At 36.9% G+C, this 25,248-nt stretch overlaps 2 protein-coding genes and 1 pseudogene across 3 annotated transcripts in view; 2 read left to right on the top strand and 1 right to left on the bottom strand.

The window, feature by feature from the left end:
- The window catches only part of LOC143405207 (guanylate-binding protein 7-like), a 30,112-nt gene extending 15,041 nt beyond the window's left edge, over positions 1–15,071 (bottom strand). Inside the window, exons 1-5 of the mRNA XM_076863599.1 lie at positions 14,977–15,071; positions 4,359–4,554; positions 2,859–2,986; positions 971–1,080; positions 588–784 (exon numbers count right to left, since the gene is read on the bottom strand). Of these exons, the coding sequence (XP_076719714.1) occupies positions 588–784; positions 971–1,080; positions 2,859–2,986; positions 4,359–4,548 (625 nt within the window). The 5' untranslated portion in view covers positions 4,549–4,554; positions 14,977–15,071. The remainder of the gene's footprint in view (positions 1–587; positions 785–970; positions 1,081–2,858; positions 2,987–4,358; positions 4,555–14,976) is intronic.
- The window catches only part of LOC143405204 (volume-regulated anion channel subunit LRRC8B-like), a 176,894-nt gene that overhangs the window by 119,136 nt on the left and 32,510 nt on the right, over positions 1–25,248 (top strand). Inside the window, exon 9 of one of the 2 annotated variants that reach the window (XM_076863585.1) lies at positions 19,242–19,309. The exons of the other annotated variant lie outside the window; for it this stretch is intronic. The gene's annotated coding sequence lies outside the window, so the exon portion shown is untranslated. Of the gene's footprint in view, positions 1–19,241; positions 19,310–25,248 lie in introns of those variants that run through there. 2 annotated transcript variants of the gene reach the window in all.
- LOC143404412 (PRELI domain containing protein 3B pseudogene) lies at positions 19,809–22,758 on the top strand (annotated as a pseudogene).

The raw sequence follows: 25,248 nt of genomic DNA on the forward strand, positions 1-25,248 counted from the left end.
ACTCTTCTGCCATGATGTTCTGCTTCACCGCAAGCCCCGAGGAATGAAGCTGACCTTCTATAGACTTAGACCTCTGAAACCGTGAGTCCTTAAATAAACTTTTCCTCATTTATAGTTATTCTGGTCAGGACCTTTAGTCACTGCAGTGAAAAAGCTGACTAAAACAATGTCTGAAAGGAGAATGAATAAAACTGAACAAAGTAGGTTCTGCCTTGTAATTCTATGACTAACAATTAACTAGTACATTGTTTTTCTCATTGTTTTTCCACAAAAAAAGGAGAAGCATAAGAAAGAGCAATGTCAGGTATCTGGAAAGGTTTAGTGCCTGACATAAGCTAAATGCTAAAGTACAAATTATTTTAAGTGAAAATTGGTTTGGAATCACTTTGTACACATTCATGCCCTACTCTCACTGGGTGAGTTAACTCTAGTCATTAGAACTTATCAAAGAGTAATAACCCAGAACCCAGTCATTTCTGTAGACCTGAGCTAGTGTGAAGTACAAGGCAACCCCAGAGATGATGGACAATGTTCATCAAATATCAGCCCTTACTAGTCAGCACCCCACCCAGATCATGCTCATATACCTGGAATCATCCTCAAGGCATTCTCCAGGTACTCGTCTTCCGTGATGGGGTGACCACGTAGGTTCAGCTCCGGAGTGAAATCCCGAATAGTCCAAACAAAGTCTGGAAAGAAACTCACAAATTCTGTGGAATCTTCTACTCCATCAAGTCTCGGGGAAAACTTCACCCTGATTAGTTCTGTGAGTTCTGTCACATAACTAGGACTTGGCTAAGGAAAAGGAGTGGCCAAGCACAATTTCCTTGTTCCCCTTAAAAAATTATTACGAATGCTCTCCCTTCCCCTGGGTCCTCTCTGCCCTACCAAAGGCAACTCAGCCACTGGGGGAAGGATTCAGCTTGGTCTCCATTCCCTCCACAATTTCTCAATAAACTAGAACGGATACTGCATCTTCTCCAAGGCATCATTGTTGATGGTGCCCATGCTGTTGTACACCAACATGCTGCTCAGAAGCACAGCCAGGGCAAAGATCCACGTGTCATTCTTAGGGTCACCCTGGAAAACATGTTAAAACAAGCACTGAATGACCTTTTCCTTCAATGTTCATTCAGGTTTTGTTCTTGTTGTTGTTGTTCAGTTATTTTTCATTTGTTATTACAGACAGCACAGTGTTGACACAAAGAAAATAAAACATGAAAACAAAATTAAATCTCAGCTTTGGCAATGAAACTTCTGTGACCCCTGTTTCCTCATCTATGGAAGGATTCTAACAATACTTTCTTCAAATGATCCTTCTTTTTCTGAATGAGATGAAATAAGAAAATACAGGTTGAAAAAACAGGGTCCAGTATGCAACTAGTTGCTTAGTAGTAAGAGACCAAGTCTCACTTAACAATAAGAGGACCACATAATACATGCTGTGCTAATCACCACTGAGCACTTAAGTCAAATCCACAAAGCATATATATGTGTGAGCTACTAAAAAATGTTGCTCACCTTGTTTATTTGGTGAAAAACATACTTAAGCACAGCAATTTTTACAATCTACATGATTATCTAATAATACATTAATTTAAAAACAACGACAAACAAGGATAATAACATAATTAAAGTGTTTACATATTAGTAATGAATCTAAAGTAAAAAGAACAGTTATTATATTGAATAAAAATAATGAAAGTGTCAATGAGAACAAAAGTTACTGAAAGTAGGAAATGACTGTATGTGACATACAATATAACTGGAAATTACATCTGAGTGCTGAAGTTTTTGTAAAATGTGGACTTAACAAAGGGGTATGCAAAATAGAAATACTTGCAGAAGCCAAATCAACATTAGAATTAAATAAGCATAGAGTTCTTAGGTCTGACTGTCTCAGAGCCAAGGGAAGATACAGAAGATGTGACTTCAAAGCTAGCTCTGTGGCGAGATGGTGAGAGCCTTGAAGAGGCAAAGCTGCTTTTGTGTTGACTGAATCACTGAAGAAGCCAGCAGTCAGTTGTAGTAAAACTCTGATATGTTTTATTACCTGCTTGAGGAAATGAAAATCCTGAAATTCAAATCCAGAATATGGGAATTTGGAAAAAAAATATTATGAATATACTGCATTTCCCAAATTCTAATTATTTAAGAAGTAAATTGACTGAGATCAGAACAAGTTGGACTTAGAGAAACAACAATAGGTTTTGGCACCAAGACCGTATCTTTGGTATGTTGTTTTATAAGTAAGAACAGAATATCTGCTTAAACTTGGGAGCAAATGAACCCTACAGAAATATAGATCTTGTTTCCAATTTAATCTCTAAATAGGGAAGGAGGAAAAGAGGGAGAGACAGATACAGAAATAGACATGGTGTCTTAATTGCACTCTAATGTAAGATTCGGCAAACTAAAACCTGAATTAAAAGACCTCCTGCCTGTTGGTGTCTCTTAGTGTGCTTTCTAGGAAATTCACCTGGTTCACTCACACCCAAGCAGTGATCACATGGTATTCTAGCTGACTTATACACACCATCTCCTCAACAGAGTTGAAGGTTCTGAGAGAGCAGGACCTTTACCTCATCAACAGTACTTGCCCAAGACCCTATATCTCAGCTTCTCCATAAAGGCTTACTAAAATAGATGAAACTCTTCAATTCACTTCTCAGGAATACAATTTTACCTAACGTATCACATTATATGGTATAAATTCAAAGAGATCGAAGTAAGTCTCATTCCATAGAGTAGCATTTGGGGATTTCAGGAATGAAATACAGAAGTTGAAGTAAAAAGTACCATGGAAAGCTAAGAAAAAATACCAGAATAAAAAAGATCTGTCTGAGATTCTGCCTCACCTTTTGCACATCTCCCAGGCCCTCAGTGTCCAAAAGAACCAGACTGTGGTTTGGCTTTTTGGGGTGGGGCATACACCACATCCAGATGCCCTTGGTTTCAGATTGTACTGTGGATCCCAGAGGAAAGCCTGCAAGAGAAGAGCAGATATTCAGGAACCTCCTGAACTACAGAATCGCACTTGTAGGATCATAAGAGCCGGTGATACGAGATACTACTTCTCTGATTTTATATATTTACATGTACGTTTCATATATTTATAAAGTATAAGCATGTATATCCATATGTATATGTGTGTGTGAATATTTGTTTTTAGTGGGTGTGGATATGTTGTTGCATATAGTATATTTATGTTTTATTTTACAATGATAATACTTATTGCAATGAAAAAAAAAGATGATGCTTCTCTGTTCTTTGAGGATATCCAACTTAGTGTCACATAAACACCTCATATTTTTCTCTGTAAGCTTCTCCCACATTTTAAAGTTTGGTTTGTTCATAATTTCTAATTCCTCTTCCCATTGTAAGAAAATGTGCCTTCCTGTTGGTGTGGCCCACCAGTGCACTGGATGAAAGAAGTTACACTACACACAAAGATGCTTTGATTCTTAGCTGTCCAACCACCCTGACTTCAAAAGGAAGTTAAGCTAGTGATGGTATTGTAATTAGATCAAGTCCTTTTAATCATCTGAGGAATAAACAAAGAAATTTAGTCAACAATTACTTATTAAGTAACTATTATTTTCCAGGTACTATAGATAAGTTAAAGCTCCAGGAGATACAATAGGACTGAATGAGGCTGAAATACCTGCCCTTCGGAGGCTAAACCCTGTGAGTACCTTGAAAAGATGGAGATGGAGACTCAGAGATAGAAAGAAACCAAGAGTGTGTGGTATAGAGATAATAAGAAAGGAAAGAGTTTTTAGGAGCAAGCTGGTGAAACAGGAGAAGTGATGCTAAGCAAGGGTCCAGGATGGATAAAAAGAAACATAATTTGAATCAGAAAAGACAGGGTCATTGGTATATATTGAAAGAGAAAGAGCAATTCAGTGGAATGTTGGGTTTTAAGAAAAGAGAGGAGTTGATTGAAAAGTGGGAAGAAAGTATAAAAAGGAAATTGAGACAATATAATTTTGCTTGAGATAGAGTTTTAAAAAAAAACAGTGATATGGCAGCCATGATGAGATACATAATTCAGAGAGAGCATCAAGTTAATAAGAATAAGATATCAGAAAAAGGAAAACCATGGATGGGTGAAGGTCATTGTAAGAGCTCAGGTCCTAAGCTGCTAGAAATGAAGGATATCCCTTTTACAGGAAGCTGAAATGACAGATGTAAATAAAAGCATTGGATACATTGACAAGGCTGCAATTTTGCTGGAAAGAATTAGATTTGTTGGAGAGGAGATTCAGAATCTCCCTCCTTGTTATCCTGAAGATGCAGTGACAAACTGAGATAGAGCTGGATTGAAGTAAACAGCCCTGCCGAGGGACCTCACTCACCAAGGTTTTCTCCAGCAAGACGGTTCATCAAGTAGGACTTTCCTGTGCGATAAGGCCCTACAATAGCCACAACCACCACAGGCTGAGAAATCTTGCGAAGAATCTTCAAGGCTTTCTGGTTCACTCTTAGCTGCTCATTGTTGTTTTCTACCAGACACACTGGGACCAACATAATTGGTCCAGACGTCATGGTGATCTACAAAAATAAAAGGGCCTCACTGTAGAAATAAGATCGCAAATTAGTTCCCCCAACCCCTGAAGTTTAATCAAACATGTTATGACAGGAGGAAGCTCAGAGGATTTCCATATTTTTCTATGGCACAAAATGTAGGATATCATTTGCATAGGGCTTCCTCTACTAGAAATCTGAAGTTAAAAGTAATGAATAAAAAAATTTGAAGTAATGAAGTAGTTAGATACCAGTCCAAGGTTTTACTTCCATAATAAAAATAAAATTCAAGCAATGTTTATCATGCATTGACAGTCTATACAAAGCTGTCACATATGTTTTACATACCTGAGCTCATTGATGTTTACAGGAATTTTGAAAGTTAATGCTATTTATACTCAGTTTGCATATGTACAAGATGAAGTTCAAAAAGACTGAGGAGTTTGCTTCGTCATATCTAGTGAATAGTGGGAGTCCCAACGTTTGAAGCCAGGAATGTCACTTCCCTACACCATGCTTTGTGACCACTCATCTGGCAGAATGATCTTTCTCAACAACATTGCTTCCTGTGCTCCTTAATCAGTAACATACAGGGGCTTTCCATTGACACTCATTTACCAACAGCATGATGCTCTGATCCATTAGTGTGATGGAATGAACTCCACTTATTCCTGTAGAGTCAGGCCTGCATACCAGAAACAGGCCTGCACACATGAGAGGTCTTGTTCTCTGCTATTTGTCAACTAAAAATTGGAATAGGAATGAAAATAGAAAAACTATGCTTCCATTTGTAAAACAAAAGTATATAAATGATGTCCAAAATATCACCAGGAATGAATCTAAGAGAAGGAATATCTGAACTTTCAGTAGTCTTAAACTTTCTCTATAATTCAGAATTATTTTTTTAAAACAAAGATTTAATTAGAGCTTATTAAGCATTAAAAGTTCTATTATTGCATGAATCTCTTGGCAAGCATTTATTTAGCTTTGTATATCAGTGGCTTTCTATGATATAACCAATTTTTTATTGTAATAATATGTAAGAACATTCTGTTGAAGTCACTCAAATATATTTATATTTTAAATGCTAAATATTCAGCATGTATCTATGACTTTCAAAATTTTTCAGCTCTACAGTTTACTACTGCTACAGTTTGTATGTTGAATGTGCCTCAAAGGCCCATGTGTTAAAGCTTGGTCCCCAAGGTAGCACTGTGGGTAGATGGTAGAACCTTGAACATGTGATGCCTCATGGTAGGTCTTCAAGTCACTGGGGGAGTGCTTTTGAAAATAACTGCAGATTTCAGCCACTTCCTCTTTTTTCTCTACTGCTTCTTGGCCACAAGGAGGATAGTATTGCTCTGCCACACACTCTTGCTATGATGTGTTATGCTAGTGTCATCATAGACCCAAATAAATGAAACCAATTGACATTGACTGGAAACTCCAAAACTGTGAGCCAAAAGAAACCTTTTCTCTTGTGTGCTGATCATCGCAGATTTGTGTTATAGTACTGGAAAACTGACTAACACATCTACCCATATAACTTGAGCAAAGAGCTTAAGCTAGCTGGGTGTCAAGGAATGAAAACAAAACACATTCGTCATTTTATGAGGGTTACAGGTTAAAAAAAAAAATTCTTCCTACCTCAAGTTTGTTTTGAGATTTAAACGGAATGATGTAACCTTTATTGTAACATTATTTAATCAACAGATTGTTGGTTTTGATAAAATTAATCTCCATTTGTGCACAATATGTCAAAATGCATTCTATTGTAAATTTAATTAATTAATTAATTTTAAAAAAGATGAATCTGTAAAATCTACCATGAAGATTGATCTACCAGATAATGTATTTCAAAATATTCTGTAAATGTAAGTTAAAGAGACATACAGTGTAAAAAAAATTTTCATTGGAATGAGACATTAGTAGGCTGAAAACATTGTTTTTGTTTATGTTTATTTTGTTAGAACCTTTAGGCTCTGTGCATATGGAAAATAAGAACTCCTTTTGGCCACATTAGAATTCTGGATTTGCTTTCCTTTTTTCAAGGAGCAGATTAAGGGGACTGCAAAATGATATGAATTTGATAGCAGAATTTATTTATAAAAACCAGGCCTGTCATGCCTCTATTATTAAAGAACCACAAATTGTAGCTTCACATTATCAGAATAATGTTTTTCACTCTTGCTCAGAAAGTCTTTTTCAAAATGTAAGACATAAGAGTATCACTCAGAGTGGTTGTAAAACCCAGATTCCCAAACTTAAGAATCAATGTGTGGTCAGGCATGGTGGCACACACCTGTAATCCCAGTAGCTTGGTAGGGTGAGGCAGGAGGATCATGAGTTCAAAGCCAACTTCAGCAACACCAAGGCACTAAGCAATTCCGTGAGACCCTGCCTCTAAATAAAATATAAGAAAGGGAGGGGATGTGCCTCAGTGGTTGAGTGAGTGCCCTGAATTTGATTCTCCATTCCCACGCCCAAAAAAGAATCAATGTGTGTAAAAAAGTCACCACACATGGGGTACATACACATTGATACACATTGGATTACCTTAGATTAATCCTGATATCCCTAAAGAAAATAAATCTATGGAAAAGAAAAAGAAAAACCTCAGTTTTGACTACTTTGACCTAAAGGGAATAGATGTAGGTACTTAATTTTTCCACCAGTATAAATAAGAAACAATCTTTTCCAATGATAATAGTGATAAAATACTAGGGACAAACTCTTTTTTCTCTGTATTTGCAAACCACCATCTTTGTGAGGTCCTATTTGATCAGGAAGGTCCTTGAGGAAAACTAAAATTTTCCTTTTTTCCATTTTCTCAATTGTGGTAGAATTAACAACATAAAACCTTGTTAAATGTACAGCTCGGTGGTTTCAAATATCTTTATGCCGTTTTTGCACCAAAACCACTATCCATCTACAAGATGGTTTTCATTTTGCACAACTAATACTCTGTATCCATTAAACAATATAATCCCACATCTCTGTTACCCATCCCTAGGCTACTACATTCTATTTTCTGTTTCTATGATTTTATAATACTTGAAGTTTCAAAATAGTTCAAATAAGGAATCACCAACTATCTTTTTGTGACTGGCAAATAAGCCACTTGGCACAATGACCTTATTCATATTTGTAATATATGTCAGAATATTCTTCATTTAAAAGACTAAATAATATTCTATCAAATACATATACCACGATTTGCTTATTGATTCATGCATAATTATGAATAACTAGTGGCTTCTGTGTTTTACACATTACAAATAATTCTGCTCCGAACATTGGTGAACAAATGTCTCTTTGAGACCCTGCTTTCAATACTTGTGGGAATATAGTCACAAGTGGAATTGATAAATTATATGATAATTACATTTTTTAATTTTCTAAGGAACCATCATTATCATTATTCACAGCAGTTATATCCTTTCACATTCCCACCAAGAGCTCAGAAGCATTTCAGTTTCTCCATATTCCTCTCAACACTGGTTATTGTGTATATGTGTGTTTGTCTCCCTTTATTAACTTTTATTATTAACTTACTTATTTCATTAACGGGGTGAGGGGTGGGGGGTGGGGATTGTACCCAGGACCTCACTCATGATAGGCAAGTGCTCTATCATTGAGCTACATCCCTAATCCTTATATTCTATGTGAATAACCTTCCTACTGAGTATAAGGTGGTTTCTCATGGTAGTATTGATTTATGTTTTCATAATAATTTGTTATCCTGGGTCTCTTTTCATGTTCTCATTGTATATTTATATATTGTCTTTGGAGAAATGTTAATTCAAATCCACTGCCATTTTTGCTTCAGGTTAGTTTTGCACTGCTGGATTTAGAAGTTCACTGTATAGTTTGAATATTAATCCTTAATTAGATATACGATTTACAAATATTGTTTCCCATTCTCTAGGTTGCCTATTATCTTATGTCTTCTTTTATTTCTTTCAGCAATATTTTGTTCTGTTTTTTATTTCAATTTTTTAAGCTATTGTAAATGAAATTGTATTTCTAAAATTTCCTTGTGCAGAATATTCATTGTTAATATATAGGAGTGCATCTAATATTTGAGTGTTGATTTTAGAGGCTGCCACTTTGCAGAAATTTTTATGAAATTACCAGAGTTTTCTACATCTCATTACTTAGGAACAGAAAAGTTTAATTTTTCCTTTCCAATTTGGATGTCTTTTCTTTCTTTTTCTTGCTTATTTTCTCTAGCTAGTTCTTTCCAGTACTATGTTGGAAAGAAGTGAAAAAAGAGAGCATCCTTGTTTTGTTCCTGATCTTAGGGGAGGAGCCTCCCATCTCACTGTTACTTCCAAACTAGCAGTGAGACTAGCTTTTAGACTAACAACAACTAAATCTAGCAACTGCACCCTGCAATCCAGGCCATCAGACTATCTTCTCCCTCACCTCCCCATTTCTCATATGCCACTTTAAGTCAGAAATTAAGGAACTTAAGCTCAAGACTAAATTATATGTAAAAGAAAGTCCTTGAATAAGCATTTCTGCTCTATCTCTGTTCAGGGCAGTGTGATCCAAAAAGGCTACCAATTGTTGTCCACTCATCTTGTTCTCTTTCCTCCATCCTATTTTCTGATGTTATTTTATAGAAGATGAAAACATACTGAGGATTATTTTTCATTCTCACAAAGGAAAACAGAGTGAAAAACTGAACTTGAAAGTGAAAGTAATTTTTGTGTCTGTTTGGTTGCTTGGATGACACATTGAGAGAAACCACAGGTTTAAATCATTTAGTAATTGTTTTCATCAGCTTTTTCACCACTGTGACCAAAAGACCTGACAAAAACAACTTTAGAGGAGGAAAAGTTTGTTTGACATTCACACTTTCAAAAGGTCTCAGTCCATAGACACCTGGAACAGAACATCATAGCAGAAAGGTGTGAGGAGGAAAGCAGCTCAGGTCATGATACCAGGTAGCAAAGAGCAACCTCTGCTCACCAGCAACAAACCCACAGGCACATCCCAAGAGACCTGACTTCTTCAGCCACACCCTACCTGCATACAGATACCACTCAGTTAATCCATTCAATTGTATTAATGCCCCAATTAGGTTAGAGCTCTCATAACCTAATCATTTACCTCTAACCTTTCTTGTATTATCTCACACATGAGCTTTTAGGGGACACATATAATCCAAACCTTAATAATAATTAGTTTAACTGTTGATTAAAAGACAGATAATTACAATCTCTTCAGATCAGTATTTTCTCTTAAAGATCATCTTTCTCACTGTTTTCCCAGTGGTCAACAGAGTACAGTCAGGAAACATTAGAGAATGGGAGTGGACAGGAGGAAGCTACTCCACAGCCACCTGTCTACCAGAGTGCTGGATTTTGGTCTCTAGTTAAGGTCAGGGTGAAGAGAATCAAAATCAAAAGTATGTGATTTTGTTCAAGGATACAACTGTTTGGGGGGCTTTTCATTGCATTTTTAACCAAAATGGAAATTGGAGTGAATGGCTGAAGCCAAGTGAACCATCCTCTGTTGCTGCACACCTGGACTTTGATTTCAACACCCTGGGTGTGTCCCTTCTCCCCAGTTGGCCTAGGGATCCTTGATCTCCACAATAGATATAGAACAGCAGGCAGGAATGTCACCACAGTGACCAAAGACTAGAGCATTTCAACATCCTACCTCAGTGGTACTATTTTAGTAGGGTAAGGATTGATGTTTATTTTAAATTTTTACTTGCTCATCTCTTGCTCATCTCTCTCTCTCTCTCTCTCTCTCTCTCTCTCTCTCTCTCTCTCTTCTTGTTATTATTATCTAGTGTTATCAGTACTTTTCATTAAGACTAAAATCATACATGTGTATGTTGTCTCCAACTTTACATTCCAAATTCATTCCTATTATTTCCAAGCTTATTCTACCAATTTTTTCACTAGAGTAAATCTAGACAACGGGAACCTGGAATTCATATATTTGGGGTGTTTTATTTAAGTAAACATGACAAAATATTAATTCAAAAGTGATTACTGGGGCTGTGGGTGTTGGTTCATTGTTAGAGGACTAGAGTGTTAGGCTCTGGGTTCAATTCTTAGCACACACACACAAAAAGTGATTATCTATTGAACACACAAAAGTGATTATCTATTGAAAATTAATAGATTCAGAACCATGAACAATTAAAAGCTAACAAATGCACCAGATGTGGTGGTACACATCTGTAATCCCAGTGGCTTGGGAGACTGACACAGAAAGATCACAAGTTTGAAGTCAGCCTCAGCAATTAAGCAAGTCCTAAGCAACTTAGTGAGACCCTATCTCAAAAAATAAAAAGGGTTGGGAATGTGGCTCAGTGATTAAGTGCTCCTGAGCTCAATCTCCAGTACAGAAAAAAAAATGCTGACAAATGCTGCAAATATCATCTCTACTTATTGTTTTTGATCTTTAATTAAGGCACTTCCTCTCGTATTTAAGTTTCAGTATGAGCAATCATTCAGAAAACAATGTAGTAATTTAAATCATTCCACTATGTTAAACTATAGGAAAAAAATCATATGTAATCAAAATATATAAGATTATATATTACATTACATTACATCTTTTGCTATACATGCTGCCTTCTGAATGCATATAACTAGGCACTGGGTTATTAGAATTGCTGTCAACTTAGTTTCATTGGGTATTTTTCTTTGCCTAGAAAGTTTTATGTTGCTAGAAAAGTCATCAAGAGTATCCACCCCATTTTCATATTTGAATAGAATGGAATCTTTGACAATAACATGACAGAAACTAAGTACCAACAGCTAGATGTCCATTTGTATAGCATCATCAAAATAAATTGCTAAAATAACAGTTATTCACAACTATTGCTTGAATACAGTACAAGAATAAATTTCAAAGTGAATTTTTCAAAACCCCTCATTTTCTTCACTATGTTATGCAACGCTATAGATAGTGTTTTTATTGGAATACTTGTGGTTTTATGGCTCATTTCTAGCACTTCCTAACTTCCCAGTTAAAATTTACTATTGTTTGTGAAATTAGTTGGTCAATTTTCATCAATTGTCTTTACTTGTTTTTTTTATTTTTAAATGAGCAATGCTATTTTTTTCTTCAATACTTAAATGACATATAATCATTCAGTCAATAGCAATGTGGGGCCTATTGCTATTGAATACTTAATGATGAACAAAACAAGTTTCTTCCTTCAGCCAGTCTGTCTTGATAGGAAAAAAAATTGTGAAATATAGCAAGAAGCAATGGATGTTAAAATGTTGATTCAAATAAGGTGTGGTCTCTACCCAAGTAATAGTTTTATTTGTAAGCATTATAGCTGGCTTCACAGAAGAGACATTTCTATTGGATCTAAAAATTGGAGTTCTGCAAAACGATTTTGGAGAAAATATATTTTAGAACAGGAGATACACCATGGTAGGAGCTAAAGGCTGGGAAACAGCCTGGGTCCAATGCAGCCAGTGGAACAGTCTTACTGAGGATAAAGTAGAAAAATCATTGGGGACCCCAGTCTTGGGCTTTGTTGCACACACAGGAAGAGACTTTCAAGACTACTAGGTACTCAGCTGTGTTGGAGTTCCTTCTTTCTGATAGGAGGAAGAAACAGAGAATAAGGTTATGGCATTGGTGACACAGATTGCTTAAAGAGCTATTGATACAACTTGAAAGATATGTTTAACCCTTCCACCTTAGACATGAGTGGAAGCTTTGCTTCACATGGTCATTCAGAGATTCAGATTCCTGCCTCCCCCTTGTTTCCTACATACTAAAGCACTGCATTCATCTGCAAGATCAAAGATTGACTTCTACCAACATCTGGTATCCTGAGTAAACAGGAACAGAAAAGAGATACTGCTTAAATAATGGCTCAGAGTTCTCTAGATAAGACCTACAGAGTAACATAAAAGTAATTCTGATGAAATCTCATGTATAAATATAATCACCAGGACAACTCAGTTGCAAGAGCAGCTAGAAAAAATCCAATTTCTGCCTGGGCTCATCTTATAAAATAGAACCATACAATATTTAAAGCTGAATATTCTGTCATAACTGTCAAGTATGCACAACAGTATCAGAAAAAGATATTTTTAAAATCCTGAAAGGAATTGAAACTGCTGACCTAATAAAGTGGCCTTAACTTCCTCAGATGCAAAGATTGGTGATGTAAAGTGAGATATGGGCACCCAACAAATGGATCAAAGTGTCTGTCTCTCTCTCTCTCTCTCTCTCTCTCTCTCTCTCTCTCTCTCTAACTCTCTTTCTCTCTTTCCCCCTCGCTCTGCTCTTATTTTACTTTTATATTTTTTTCACAAGCTTAAAAAGATTTAATTCTAGAGAAATAAAATATAAGACTAGTTAATTCTTTTGCCTTTAAATTTTTATTATTGTTATTTTGCTAGTATTTATTATATTTTAACATCTATTATTAATTTATCATTTATTATTTTAATTACTATCTTGTTGGATTTAAAACATTTTTAAATGGGAAAAAAATTTATCTATTTATTTCAGTCCCTGCCAGTGTAGATCAATATTCAAGGGAGAATGGGGACAATCTCAAGAGAGAGGCCTTTGGGGTAAAGGAAGGAATGCACATTCAAGGGAGAGTGAAGGCTCTCTCCAGAGGGGAGTGCTAATATTTTTAGTGGGTGTGGGGTGCTAATATTTTTAGAGGCCCAGTTCTAGAGACTGGATTAGAGCTGAAACCAGCGTGATCTATATACATTTGTGCCAGTTTTCTCTGCCCTCATGGTACAAGGGCATGGCTCAATGGCATGAGCCAAGGGCATGTGTTCAGGACTTATGATTTTTCCTGGGCACTTTTTGCATCTCAGTAGTTCATTTGAGACTTGGTATCTCACCCTTTATTCCCAAATTCCTGTCTCAGAATGGTGAAAGAAGCCTAAGTTCTTAAGCTCATGTGGGGATAATGTGTTTTTATTTAGATTTCTTCTCCAAGAGAAAGAGAACTGAATTCATTCAACCTTTCCCCTTCTTCATTTTCAACTCATTTTTCTGACTATGAGAGGGCTGCTTATCTTTATACACAATAAATTTACCTATTTGCTCCAATCTAGCACACACGGAAAGTAATTTTAAAGTTGATGATTCAGAACTCTACAAAAAAACATACATTTACTAACTAGAATGCATTTTTTAGCAGACAGTTCTTTTTTTGTCTTTAGACTTACGCACATGGTCAGAACACTATATTCCAAAGTTGCTTAGACAATTTCTTCCACTTTTTCACTTTCTGAGGTGTGCTCAATTCATTTGTAGCACACTCAGATTCACTCATTACTGTTTCTGTTTCATTTGGGCCTTCTTCATATGTTGGTGTATTCATTAATTTTCAGTATGTGTTTATTTTTGGACTACGTGAAACACCACGGTTCTATAAGTCAGAGCTTTAAGCATAGTGAGACGCTGTCTCAAAATAAAAGTCAAAAAGGACTGGGGATGTAGCTCACTGGTAAAACTTCCCAGATTCAATCCCCAGTACCAAAAAAGGAGAGGGGAAATCAGAGTTTTCAAAAAGATTTAGTTGGAAAAAATGTCACTTCATCTTACCACTGTATTCCCATTCATGGGAATACATTGAGAATGTATTAAAAATTACATCTAGAATGTATTTATAAATTTTAATACATCTAAAATATATTAGAAATTAATTTTTTTTCCATTATTAATGAATTAACTTACTTATTTTTTTGTCAGCATCACAATCCCTGTTACTCAAAGAGTTCCCAATGAAATGAGTAAATTCTTTGAGATACAAACAAATATTTAGCATAAGCACCCAAGTTTTCATTCTTTAACTTGAAAATGTTGGTTACTTCTGACTTGTTCCATTTTAATCAATATGATGCCAGTTCTGCCTCAGTCTAGCTTCCCAAGTCTTCCCCCCAGCCCCACCACAAAAAAGCCATTAATTTTTCTCTGATCAGAACCCATTTCCTCTTACAATTCCCCACCGAGATTACCACGAAGCTGATAGTCTAATCAATTATATAGCATAAGGCACTACACCACAAAATGAGAACCAGTCAGTGACTGGCCCAGAAAAAATGTCTGCACAAGATTTTAAAAGTTCCCAAATTTGGGACAATGGCCTCTTTAGGCAAATTCCAAGTTGTTAAATTTTATCTACCTAGAGCTATGAAAATAATCAATAAAGCAAGATTTCATTTTAATTTTATTAGATAATTTAAGTGTCAAGAAAGAAATGACAATCTTAAAACCTTCCCAGTTCCCTCTGTGGGCTCCACCTTTGCTGGAGCCAGATTCAACACAGGAAGAGCAGTGGGCACTTAATGGACAGGTGCCTCCTGATATCCCCAGGATTATAAGTGAGCTCCTATCCCACATCTGGCTCAGGAGCAGCCTCTCTTGGGAGATGCTCATTTCAGAAAGAAGGAATTCACCTCGTAAACTGTGTCCCAGTCTCACCTGGAGCAAGGATCCTTTAGAGAAGGATACTTTGGGAAGAAGGCTACTTTCAGGAGGTGATGAGTGCTGATGAGCTCCTTCCCTTCTGTTTCACCTGTTACTTTGCTTTATAACCTACTGCGCTGACTTCCTGGGACTTTATAGACTTCTTCCAGTGACCCAATGAGGAAACACTTAAATAATAAAGCAAACTATGCAAAAAAACTAGGAATAGGAAACTGAAAGTACTGAATTCCAATTCTTCCAGTGGCCCAATGAGAAAACGTTTAAATAATAAAGCAAACTATGCAAAAATCTAGGAAGAGGAAACTGAAAGTACTGAATTCGAAGCATTTGCTCAACAATCATGAAAGCAATCACTGAGAGGAAGATTTGACACAATTTCTGAACTAGAACCTTCCAATTGGAAGAGACTGCTTGCAACAATAATATTCATAAATAAACTTCTATACACACAGAGTGTCTCGGATCCCATAGGAAAGTGTACTCTGGAAAGATAAATTATATTCATTCCCTCCATATAGAAAGAATCTAGACTCATTTGGTATAGTTGTGGGAGACAATAAAGATGTTTTTGGGTTTTGTCTTCCTGGTGAGCAAATAAGATAAGCCTAAATTCTTATTTTGTCCATGTGAAAATATACTTTAAATTATTTTGAGGGACCTTAGTCCTTCCTTTCTGGTGGCTAGAACAAAATACCATAGAGTGTCTTGGTTTGTTTGTGCAATAGGTAATTCTTTCTCATAGTTCTAGAGTCCAGGAAGTTCAAGATCAACTCATTGGCAGATGCAGTGTCTGATGGGGCTCACCTTCAGGTCCACAGATGGTGGCTCCTAGCTACATCCTCATATGGTGGAAGGAAAAAACTCTGTTGTCTTGGGTACAGAATTAGTGCCTTCAGGAGGGCACTAAATCTCATTCTTGATTGCACCACACTCATGTTTTGAACACTTCCCATGGCCTCCCTTCCTAGTACCATCACACTGGGGATCAGGTTTCAACATGTGCATTTGGAGCAACGTAAACAGTCAGTCCATTGCACAGAATAAGTGCTGTGCTATAGCTGTTAACAACTGATTCAAACTACAGGGATGAGGTGGTCAATGAGCAGATGAATTGGCCTGATCTGAAGTGATCACCTTAATAGCAGATGATTTAGCACAGGAATCATTGCTCTCTGTAAAAAACGAGAAAGGCTTGAAGAATTTGCAAAGGATATGATAGAAGCAATGACACCAATCAGCTTGAAAGGACATGGTTGTTTATGAGAAGCAAGCAGGTGCCTGTTCACTTTCATGACCATGACTTACAAGCCTGTGTAGTTGTGCCATGTTCCAGGGTTTAGAGCTGCTGCCCACTTCCTCTCTCCAGAAAGGAGGCAGCTCTTGATCTCACTTTGAGGCAGAGAACTTGCCTTAGAACCTTCCTAAATCCCCCTTGAGTGAGGCTTTGCTTCACAGAGGGCTCTCACTGGGATTAGGCAGCTTGGTTATATGTTCTTAGTTCCTCCCTCTGAAGGATGTATACTTCTGTGACAGAATGTAATCTGAGACTGAGGAGTCCAGAAGGAGACCGTGTGCCACAGTCTGGCTGGACACAAAATCATGAGCCACTCAAGCAGGAACAAACTTTATTTTTGAAACTGCCACCAATGCCCCGTACACTCCTGGGAAAATTGCCAACCGACACACGCAGCGTTCTCCCGACCCCAACAGGAAGTCCCTCCTCCGGAATTTCCTCCTACCGCACTTCCCCAACCAATGGGAACTCTCTAGGAGTCCCTTAGCAGGGGTCTAATATCCATAAGAATGCAGATCTTAACATAATCATATCATCTCAATGGCTTGCTGGTTTCACCTGTCAACCAAAAATGCCATGCATCATACTACTTGGCTATGGCTCTTAGCAACCGTGCAACTGTCTCCTCAACTAACCTGTTTCCTCACATTATTTCCAGTTCTCTGGGACAGAGGTCAGCTACATTGCTTTATATTTTTAATGATTTCCCAGCCCTAACTTCTACTCCACAACAGGAGAGTTTCCCAAAGGACTGGTTTATTCTGGATTGTTCAAACTCAGCCCAACACATGAGAAGGTGGCACTAGCGAGTTTAGCTGTGGATATGGTCTGAGAACATGCACAAGGGGTTTTAGAAATGGCTAAATACCATATAGAGGATTGGGTGTGCATTTTTCTTCCTACAAAATTGTTGAGAAGGTATTTGAAATAGATCTGTTGTACCTTCAAAAATTCAACAACTATTTATTAATCTTCAAATGCAGGGGAGATCATTTTGCTTGGAAAACTATTTGAGATAGATACATACATACAAACACATGTAAGTATTCATACACACACACACACACACACAAACACACACACACACACACACACACACACACACACACACACACACAAACCAGATGATAACTTATGCCCTAACTTAACTGAGGGGAGAAAAATTACTTTGCTTTTATTGTTATTTACCTCACTCCTGAGTCCTTCATTATTGTATCATGAAATAGCTACAATTTCATACCAACTTTTCCTTATTGATGGTTTCATATTCCACTGATGGTCATGTATGTTGGGGAGAGGTGATAGGGCACTCTTGGTGCTCTTTGCCCTTAACAGAGCATCCAGATGTGCAGTATTCAGGGCATTTTTCTGATTGACAGAAGCAGGTTCTTGGTGACTGGTTATCCACAGGCTTTCTGTTGCCAGTGAAGAGAGAGAGAGAGAGAGAGAGAGTTGTTTGTTTGATTTTCCCTTTTGTGATGCTGGAAACAGAACACGCATATGCCAGTCATGCTCTCTTTCAATGTAGCAACACTCCAGTCCTTGCCAGTGCTTTTGGGGTGGGAAAACTAGAAGGCAACTAAACATTACTTTAAAATCCTGAGGAAAGCAGAGGCATGCTTTTAGGACCTCAGTGGAAGGAGGAAATAAGGAGAGTTCACAATGTTGTCGTCTTGTGACTCTGTGGACAACATGCAGATCCCTCTTACACTGTAGCTATCCTTCTCAGTGAGAATTTGATCCTCATATAAAGTGTATGGTTTATCTGCATACTACAGCAACACAGCCACATCACTGTTTATAGCAGCACAATTCATGATAGCTAAATTATGGAATTCATCCAGATGCCTCTTGATAGATGAATGGATTAAGGAATACTGGTATATATTAAGGAATACTGGTATATATTAAGGAATACTGGTATATATATGCAACTGAGTTCTACTCAGCCAAAAGAAAATGAATGAAATAATAGCATTTGCTGGTAAATGGATAGGAATGGAGAATTTTATGCTAAGTGAAATTTGCCAAGCTCAGAAATTCGAAAGTCTTAATTTTTCTCTCATATGTGGAAGCCAGAGTAAAATAAAGGAAAGGGGAAGAGAAAGATAACACAAATACAAATTAATAGATGAGCAAAAGAAAGCCTAGTAGAGAAAAGAGAATGGGAGAGGGAAGTGAGGACAGGAAGGGAAAGAGGAGGGAAAGAACTGAAACAGATTTCCATGCATGCATGAGTTTGTCAGGAGGAACCCAACTTCGTAGCTCTAGGAATAATAATAATAAAAAATTGAAAAGCTGTATTTCAGAACTAGCCTGGACTGAGAGAAGAACTCTGGTAGAAGTGAGGTTTGCATGATTATGGCATGTATTTCCTATGGTAAACCTCATAGTTTTGCTAAGAACTAACGATAGTGATGTCATTCCTGGGTAGCTACTGTAAGTGGGAAGCTTGAAGAATACAAAGCACATGAGTGTCCAGTCCCTCAGAGATAACAGGCAGAAATTTTCCACTAATGTGTAGGTATTGGGGTGCAAGTCTCATGCTTTCTAGTTTCCTATTCTCGTGAGCAGACTTTTCCTGTTGATCTGACTTATGCTATTGCTAGTAGTATTAAATGCTTTCATCCTCTCCTGGAAATGTATCCAGCCACGTGCAATTTTGTTTTGAAGTGTGTTTTCACCATTTTTCAGAATGATTAGTATTACATAACTCCTGCCCCCAGCATTCAAGTTGTTGCAATTGAAGCCTGCTGTTCACTTTAATACCAGATTTAGTTCACAGTTTCTTATTTATTTTACTGTTGACAACTGCTGGCTTCATTATTCCTGTTCTGGTGGTAGCTAGTGTTGTAGAAGTCACCATACATGTTGGGTATTTATTTTAATGCTGTTTATTATTTGCTTTGGATGTTTATTATTTGCTTTGGATGTTCATACTGTTGGTTTTCCCCTTTTATGTAAGGTCCTAGGAATCTAAAGGAACACTACAAGTTCATAGGGTACAGACTCTGCTTCTGAATTGAATTCAGCCAAAAAAAAAAAATCATTGGATCTTGCTCTACACACAAATTAAAAGCACTCAAGATTCAGCTATATCTTATTTAAAAGGATAGAAAAAACAAAAATACAAACTAATGACTAGGCCTCAGGTATGAATGGACATCCACTCTTACAACAAAAACAGAAAAGAAGTAACACAAAAGTTGTAGATACCATACCTATGAGAGGGTCTCAAACTAGATCACTCTTGGACATTTTATTAGGAAAAGTCTGTGACCTAAAAAGGTCCACATAGAATAATAGAGAAGAAATTCATCACAAAAGATGCATAAAACACAATACAGGTATACAAGAAACATGAAAAAAAAAAACAAGGTAAAATGATAACTTCTAAAGGTCACAATTCACCAGCAACTGACTACAAAGGTATTGAAGTGGATGAAGTACCCGATAAAGAATTCAAAAGAATAATTATTAAAATGATCAATAAATTCTAAGAAAACAAAAAACAACTGAGTGAGAGTAGATCATGCTGAAGACAACATCTCAAAGCTGGAAGGTAAAGTGGACAGCATTGAACATTCAGACAGTATTAAAGAAAGGAAAATAAGTCACCATGATAATAATTCAAAAGAACTCTTAAGCACATTATGAGATCAGATTTAAGAATATTTGGAATTGAATTGGGGTGTGAGATATAGGTGAATAGAAAGGTCAACCTCTTCAGGAAGATACTAACAGAAAATGTTCCAAATCTTGGAAATGAGATGAACAGCCAGATACTTGAGAACCACAAATATATAAGATCATAAAAAGAAGCTCTCACTTGTGGCACACACGTATAATCCCAGTGGCTCGGGAGGCTGAGGAAAGAGGATCACAAGTTCAAAGACAGCCTCAGCAACTTAGTAAGTCCCTATGTAACTTAGCAAGACCCTGTCTCAAAATTTAAAAAATAAACATAAAGAGCTGGAGATGGACTCAGAAGTTAAGCATCCCTGGGTAAAATTCCATGATATGGAAAGAAAGAAAGAAAGAAAGAAGGAAGGAAGGAAGGAAGGAAGGAAGGAAGGAAGATAGGAAGGAAGGAAAGAAAGAAACAAAGAAAGAAAATAACTTTTCCACAATACATTATGATAAAATATACTGAACAAGAATAGAATTTTTCAACTTCAAAATAAAAACATCAGGTCACTTTTAGAATCAAGCCATCTGATTCCTCAGCAAACTCAACAGGTAGATTTGGAAGGATGTGTTCTAAGTCCTGGAAGAAAATAACTGTCAGCCTAGACTGTTACATAAAACAAAGCAATTCTTCAAAAACTAAAGAAAAATAAACACTTTCCAAGATAAGAAGAAGCTAAAAGAATTCATGGCTACTAACTCAGTACTACAGAACTTTTATAAGGAGATAGTCCACTTATTTTTCCAAATGAATATCATGACTGCTTTTTCTATTTCTGTGATGAATGTCATCAGAACCTTAAAGAGAATTGCATTGAATCTGTATAGCACTGTTGATAATATGCCATTTTGATAATATCAATTCTGCCTATCCAAGAACATCTTCTAAATTCATCTTCTAAATTCTTCTTCAATTTCTTTCTTTGGTCTTTTGTAGATTTCATTGTACAGATCTTTCACTTCTTTGGTTAGAGTGATACCCAAGGGTTTTTTTTTTTTTTTTTTTTTTTTTTTTTTTTTGGTTTGGTTTGATTTTGGGTTATTGTGAATGAAATAACATTTCTAATTTCTTTTTAAACTGATTCATCATTAGTATAGGAATGCAATTGCTTTGTGGGTGTTAATTTTATATCCTACTACTTTGCTGGATTCATTTATGAGTTCTAGACATTTTCTGGTGGAGATTGTTTTTTTGGTGTGTGGAGGGGTTCTAAATATAGAATCATGTCATCAGTTAATAGAGACAGTTTGAGCTTTTCTTTTCCTAATCATACCCCTTTAACTTCTTTCTTCTGTATAATTACTTTGCCTAGAATTTCAAGGACTCTGTTGAATAGAAGTGATATAAAGGGGATAAGGCACGGGGCCCTGCATTGGGACGTCCTCCCGCCGGCCCCACGGCGCCTGCGCGCTGCGCGGCCACTGGGGGTGGGTGGGGCTGGGTAGTGTGGCCTCATTGTCCCCTAGAGTCTCCCGGACAGGACTCAGGCCGCTGGCACCATGAAGATCTGGACCTCGGAGCACGTCTTCGAACCTCTTAAAGATTAGATGAAAGTTCTGGGACCTACCTTCTAGAAGATAGGCATACTCAAATAAATGCTCTCCATGTTCCAGGAGGAGGAGCAGCAAGCAGCTCTGCTCTGCCTCTTCTCCAAATAGTCTGAGCTGCTCAGTCAAGGTGCCAGCTGATACACGTTCATGGCGACCAGATCTGTACCTTGATCTCCAGCCTCTCAGGAACTTCCCATTGTTATTTTCAGCCACCCATGGGAAACTGTTACAACAGCTGCAATGCAGATACCCAAACCCTATGAACCCGAGTGTGGTTGGAGTTGATGTGCTGGACAGACATATAGATCCCTCTGGAAAGCTGCACAGCCACAGACTTCTTAGCACAGAGTGGGGACTGCCTTCCATCGTGAAGTCTCTTATTGGTTCAGCAAGAACCAAAACATATGTGCAAGAACATTCTGTAGTTGATCCTGTAGAGAAAACAATGGAACTTAAATCGACTAATATTTCCTTTACAAATATGGTTTCAGTGGATGAGAGACTTATCTACAAACCACATCCTCAAGACCCAGAAAAGACTATTTTGACTCAGGAAGCCATCATCTCTGTGCAGGGAGTTAGCCTTAGCAGTTACTTGGAAGGACTGATGGCGACCACAATATCTTCTAATGCTAGTAAAGGCCGAGAAGCAATGGAATGGGTAATACACAAATTAAATGCTGAGATTGAAGAGTTGACAGCTTCAGAAAGAGGAAGCATAAGGACACCAATGGCAGGGGCAGCATTTGTAGAAAAATGATAAAGTCAGTATAGAATATCAAATCCCCAGGTCTCTCCAAGCAGACAGTGTATTTATTTGTTATTTAAAAAGTACAACTGTATTTTAGGTAGAATTTTTTTTTTCTAATAATCTGGAGTAAGGCTATGTGACTTTTGATCAAAACTAAAAGATACAGGACTTTTAAAATCCAAGGGATCATCTGAGGTTATTGTGGCTTGAAATGACTAATTTCTAGAGTTCTAGTATTTATGTGAAATTTAACAATTTTTTTTTAAAGTACTCCGGAGAAATGGGTATTGACATTGAGTCTCCTTAAAATAGAATTTTAACACTTTTCAGGCATTGGAACTGTACCTGACTTTGGACCAACCCCAGAGCCAAGCAAACAGAGCCTCTCCTCATACACACACACTCACCTTGCTAATACAGACTAGCACAGACTGCATGGGGGAACTGACTCTAAAATGAGAATTTGTGTAGTTTTAAAAGACATTAAATTGTATAAAATAATGTGCTCTGCTAAAAACCACAGTGTTTTGATTTGGTATTTAAATGATGTTTTTGGAGTAAAAACCATCACTAAGTCTAATATATGACTCCAGCATAAATAATATTTTATTGTATTATACAGTACTGTGTTGATTTGCCAAAGTTTTGTAACTTAGTAAAGGTAATACCTTCCTTGGACTTGTACTTTATGATTTAGCATGCTGTACCGTGGGCTGGTTATGTTAACTAAAAAAATAAAGTCATTACCTGAAAAAAAAAAGAAGTGATATAAGAGGTCATCTCAGTCTTGTTCCAGTTTTCAGAGGGAATGCTTTCAATTTTTCTCAGTTTAGAATAATGATGGCCTTGGTTTTAACAGGTATAGCTTTTACAATATTGAGATATATCCTACTATCCAAGTTTTTCTACTTTTTTTAACATGAATGAATGCTGTATTTTGTCAAGTGCTTTTTCTGCATCTATTGAGATAAACATGTGACTCCTGTCTTTAAGTCTATTAATGTGTTTAATTACATTTATTGATTTCCATATATTGAAGCAACCTTGCATCCCTGGGATGAACCCCACTTAATCATAGTGCACTGTCTTTTTAATATGTTTTTGTATGTGATATGTCAGAATTTTATTGGGAATTTTTGCATTTATGTTCATCAGGATATTAGTCTGAAGTTTTCTTTCCTTGATGTGTCAGTTTGGTTTGGGTATAAGGGTGAGGCTAACATTACAGAATGAGTTTGGAAGAGTTCCCTCCTTTTCTATTTCATAGAATAATTTGAGGAGAATTTGTATTAGTTCTTGGAATTTGAGGAGAATTTGTATTAGTTCTTGGAAGATGGTAGGACTCAGCTGAAAATTTGACTGACCCTGGGTTTTTCTTTGTTGGTAGGCTTTTAATGGTGTCTTTAGAAACTGTAAATTTATATGTAGCAGAATAAAACAAAACCCCAATCTCTCACCCTACACAAAACTCAACTCAAAGTGGATTAAGAACCAGGCATTAGGCCAGAGACCCTGTGCTTACTAGAAAAAAAAAAAAACGTAGGCCCAAATCTCCATCATGTCAGCTTAGAAACCAACTTGTTCAACAAGACTCCTAAAACCCAAGATGTAAAATCAAGAATCAATAAATGGTATGGTATCAAACTAAAAAGCCTCTTCATAGCAAAAGAAACAATCAAGAATGTGAAGAGAGAGTCTACAAAATGGCCCCCTGCCCCTCAGATAGAGCATTAATCTCCAGGATATATAAATAATTCAAAAAACCTAACACACACACAAAAAAATTACCCAATCAAAAAGTGGGCAAAGAAACTGGCAGACACTTCACAGAAGAAGAAATATAGTAGGTCAACAAATATATGAAAAAATGTTCAACATTTTAGCAATTAGAGAAATGCAAATTAAAACTAGATTGAGATTTCTTTTCAATTCAGTCAGAATGGCAATTATCAAGAATACAAGTAACAATAAATATTGTCAGGGATGTGGGAGAAAAGGTACACTCATATATTGCTGGTGGGACTGCAAATTGTTGCAACCACTCTGGAAGCAGTATGGAGATTGCTCAGAAAACTTGGAATGGAACCACCATTTGACCCAATTATCCCACTCCTTGGTATATACCCAAAGTACTTAAAAATAGCATATAGGGGCTGGGATATAGTTCAGTTGGTAGAGTACTTGTCTAGCATTCACAAGGTCCTGAGTTCAATTTCCAGCACGAAGAAGAAGAAGGAGGAGGAGGAGGAGGAGGAGGAGGAGGAGGAGGAGGAGGAGGAGAAGGAGAAGAAGAAGAAGAAGAATTCCATACAACAGTGATGTAGCCACATCAAAGTTTATACCAGCTCAATTCACATTAGCTAAACTGTGGAACCAACCTAGATGCCCTTCAGTAGATAATTGGATAAAGAAAATATGGTATCTATATACAATGAAATATTACTCAGCCATAAAAAGAATTACTTTATGACTTTTGCAGATAAATGGGTGGATCGGGAGACTCTCATGCTCAGTGAAATAAGACAATCCCCAAAAAACCAAAGGCTAAATTTTCTCTCTGATATGTGGATGTTGAATAATACAAAGGCGGGGACAGGGGTAGTGGGGTGAGGGGGGGAGTCAGGAATAGAAGTTCATTGGATTAGACAAAGAAGAATGAAGCGAGGGAGTGGGCTGGGAAGAGGAAAGACAGTAGAATAAACTGGACATAGCTTTCCTATGTTATATATATGAATATACGACCAGTGAAATTCCACATTGTGTATAACCACAAGGATGGAATCCTAGTGAAGAATAAGTTATACTTCATGAATGTATACTATGTTAAAATATACTCTGCAGTTACATATATCCAAAATAGAACAAAAGAAAGATGGTAAAATTAAAAAAAAAAAACAGGGAAATGAACTGGAAAAAAGAAAGAAAATACTCCACTCAAATAGAAAGCAAACTCCAGAGCTCACAAGTGAACAAATATAATTTC

This window comes from Callospermophilus lateralis, chromosome 7 (assembly GCF_048772815.1).
Source record: "Callospermophilus lateralis isolate mCalLat2 chromosome 7, mCalLat2.hap1, whole genome shotgun sequence".
NCBI lineage: Eukaryota > Metazoa > Chordata > Mammalia > Rodentia > Sciuridae > Callospermophilus > Callospermophilus lateralis.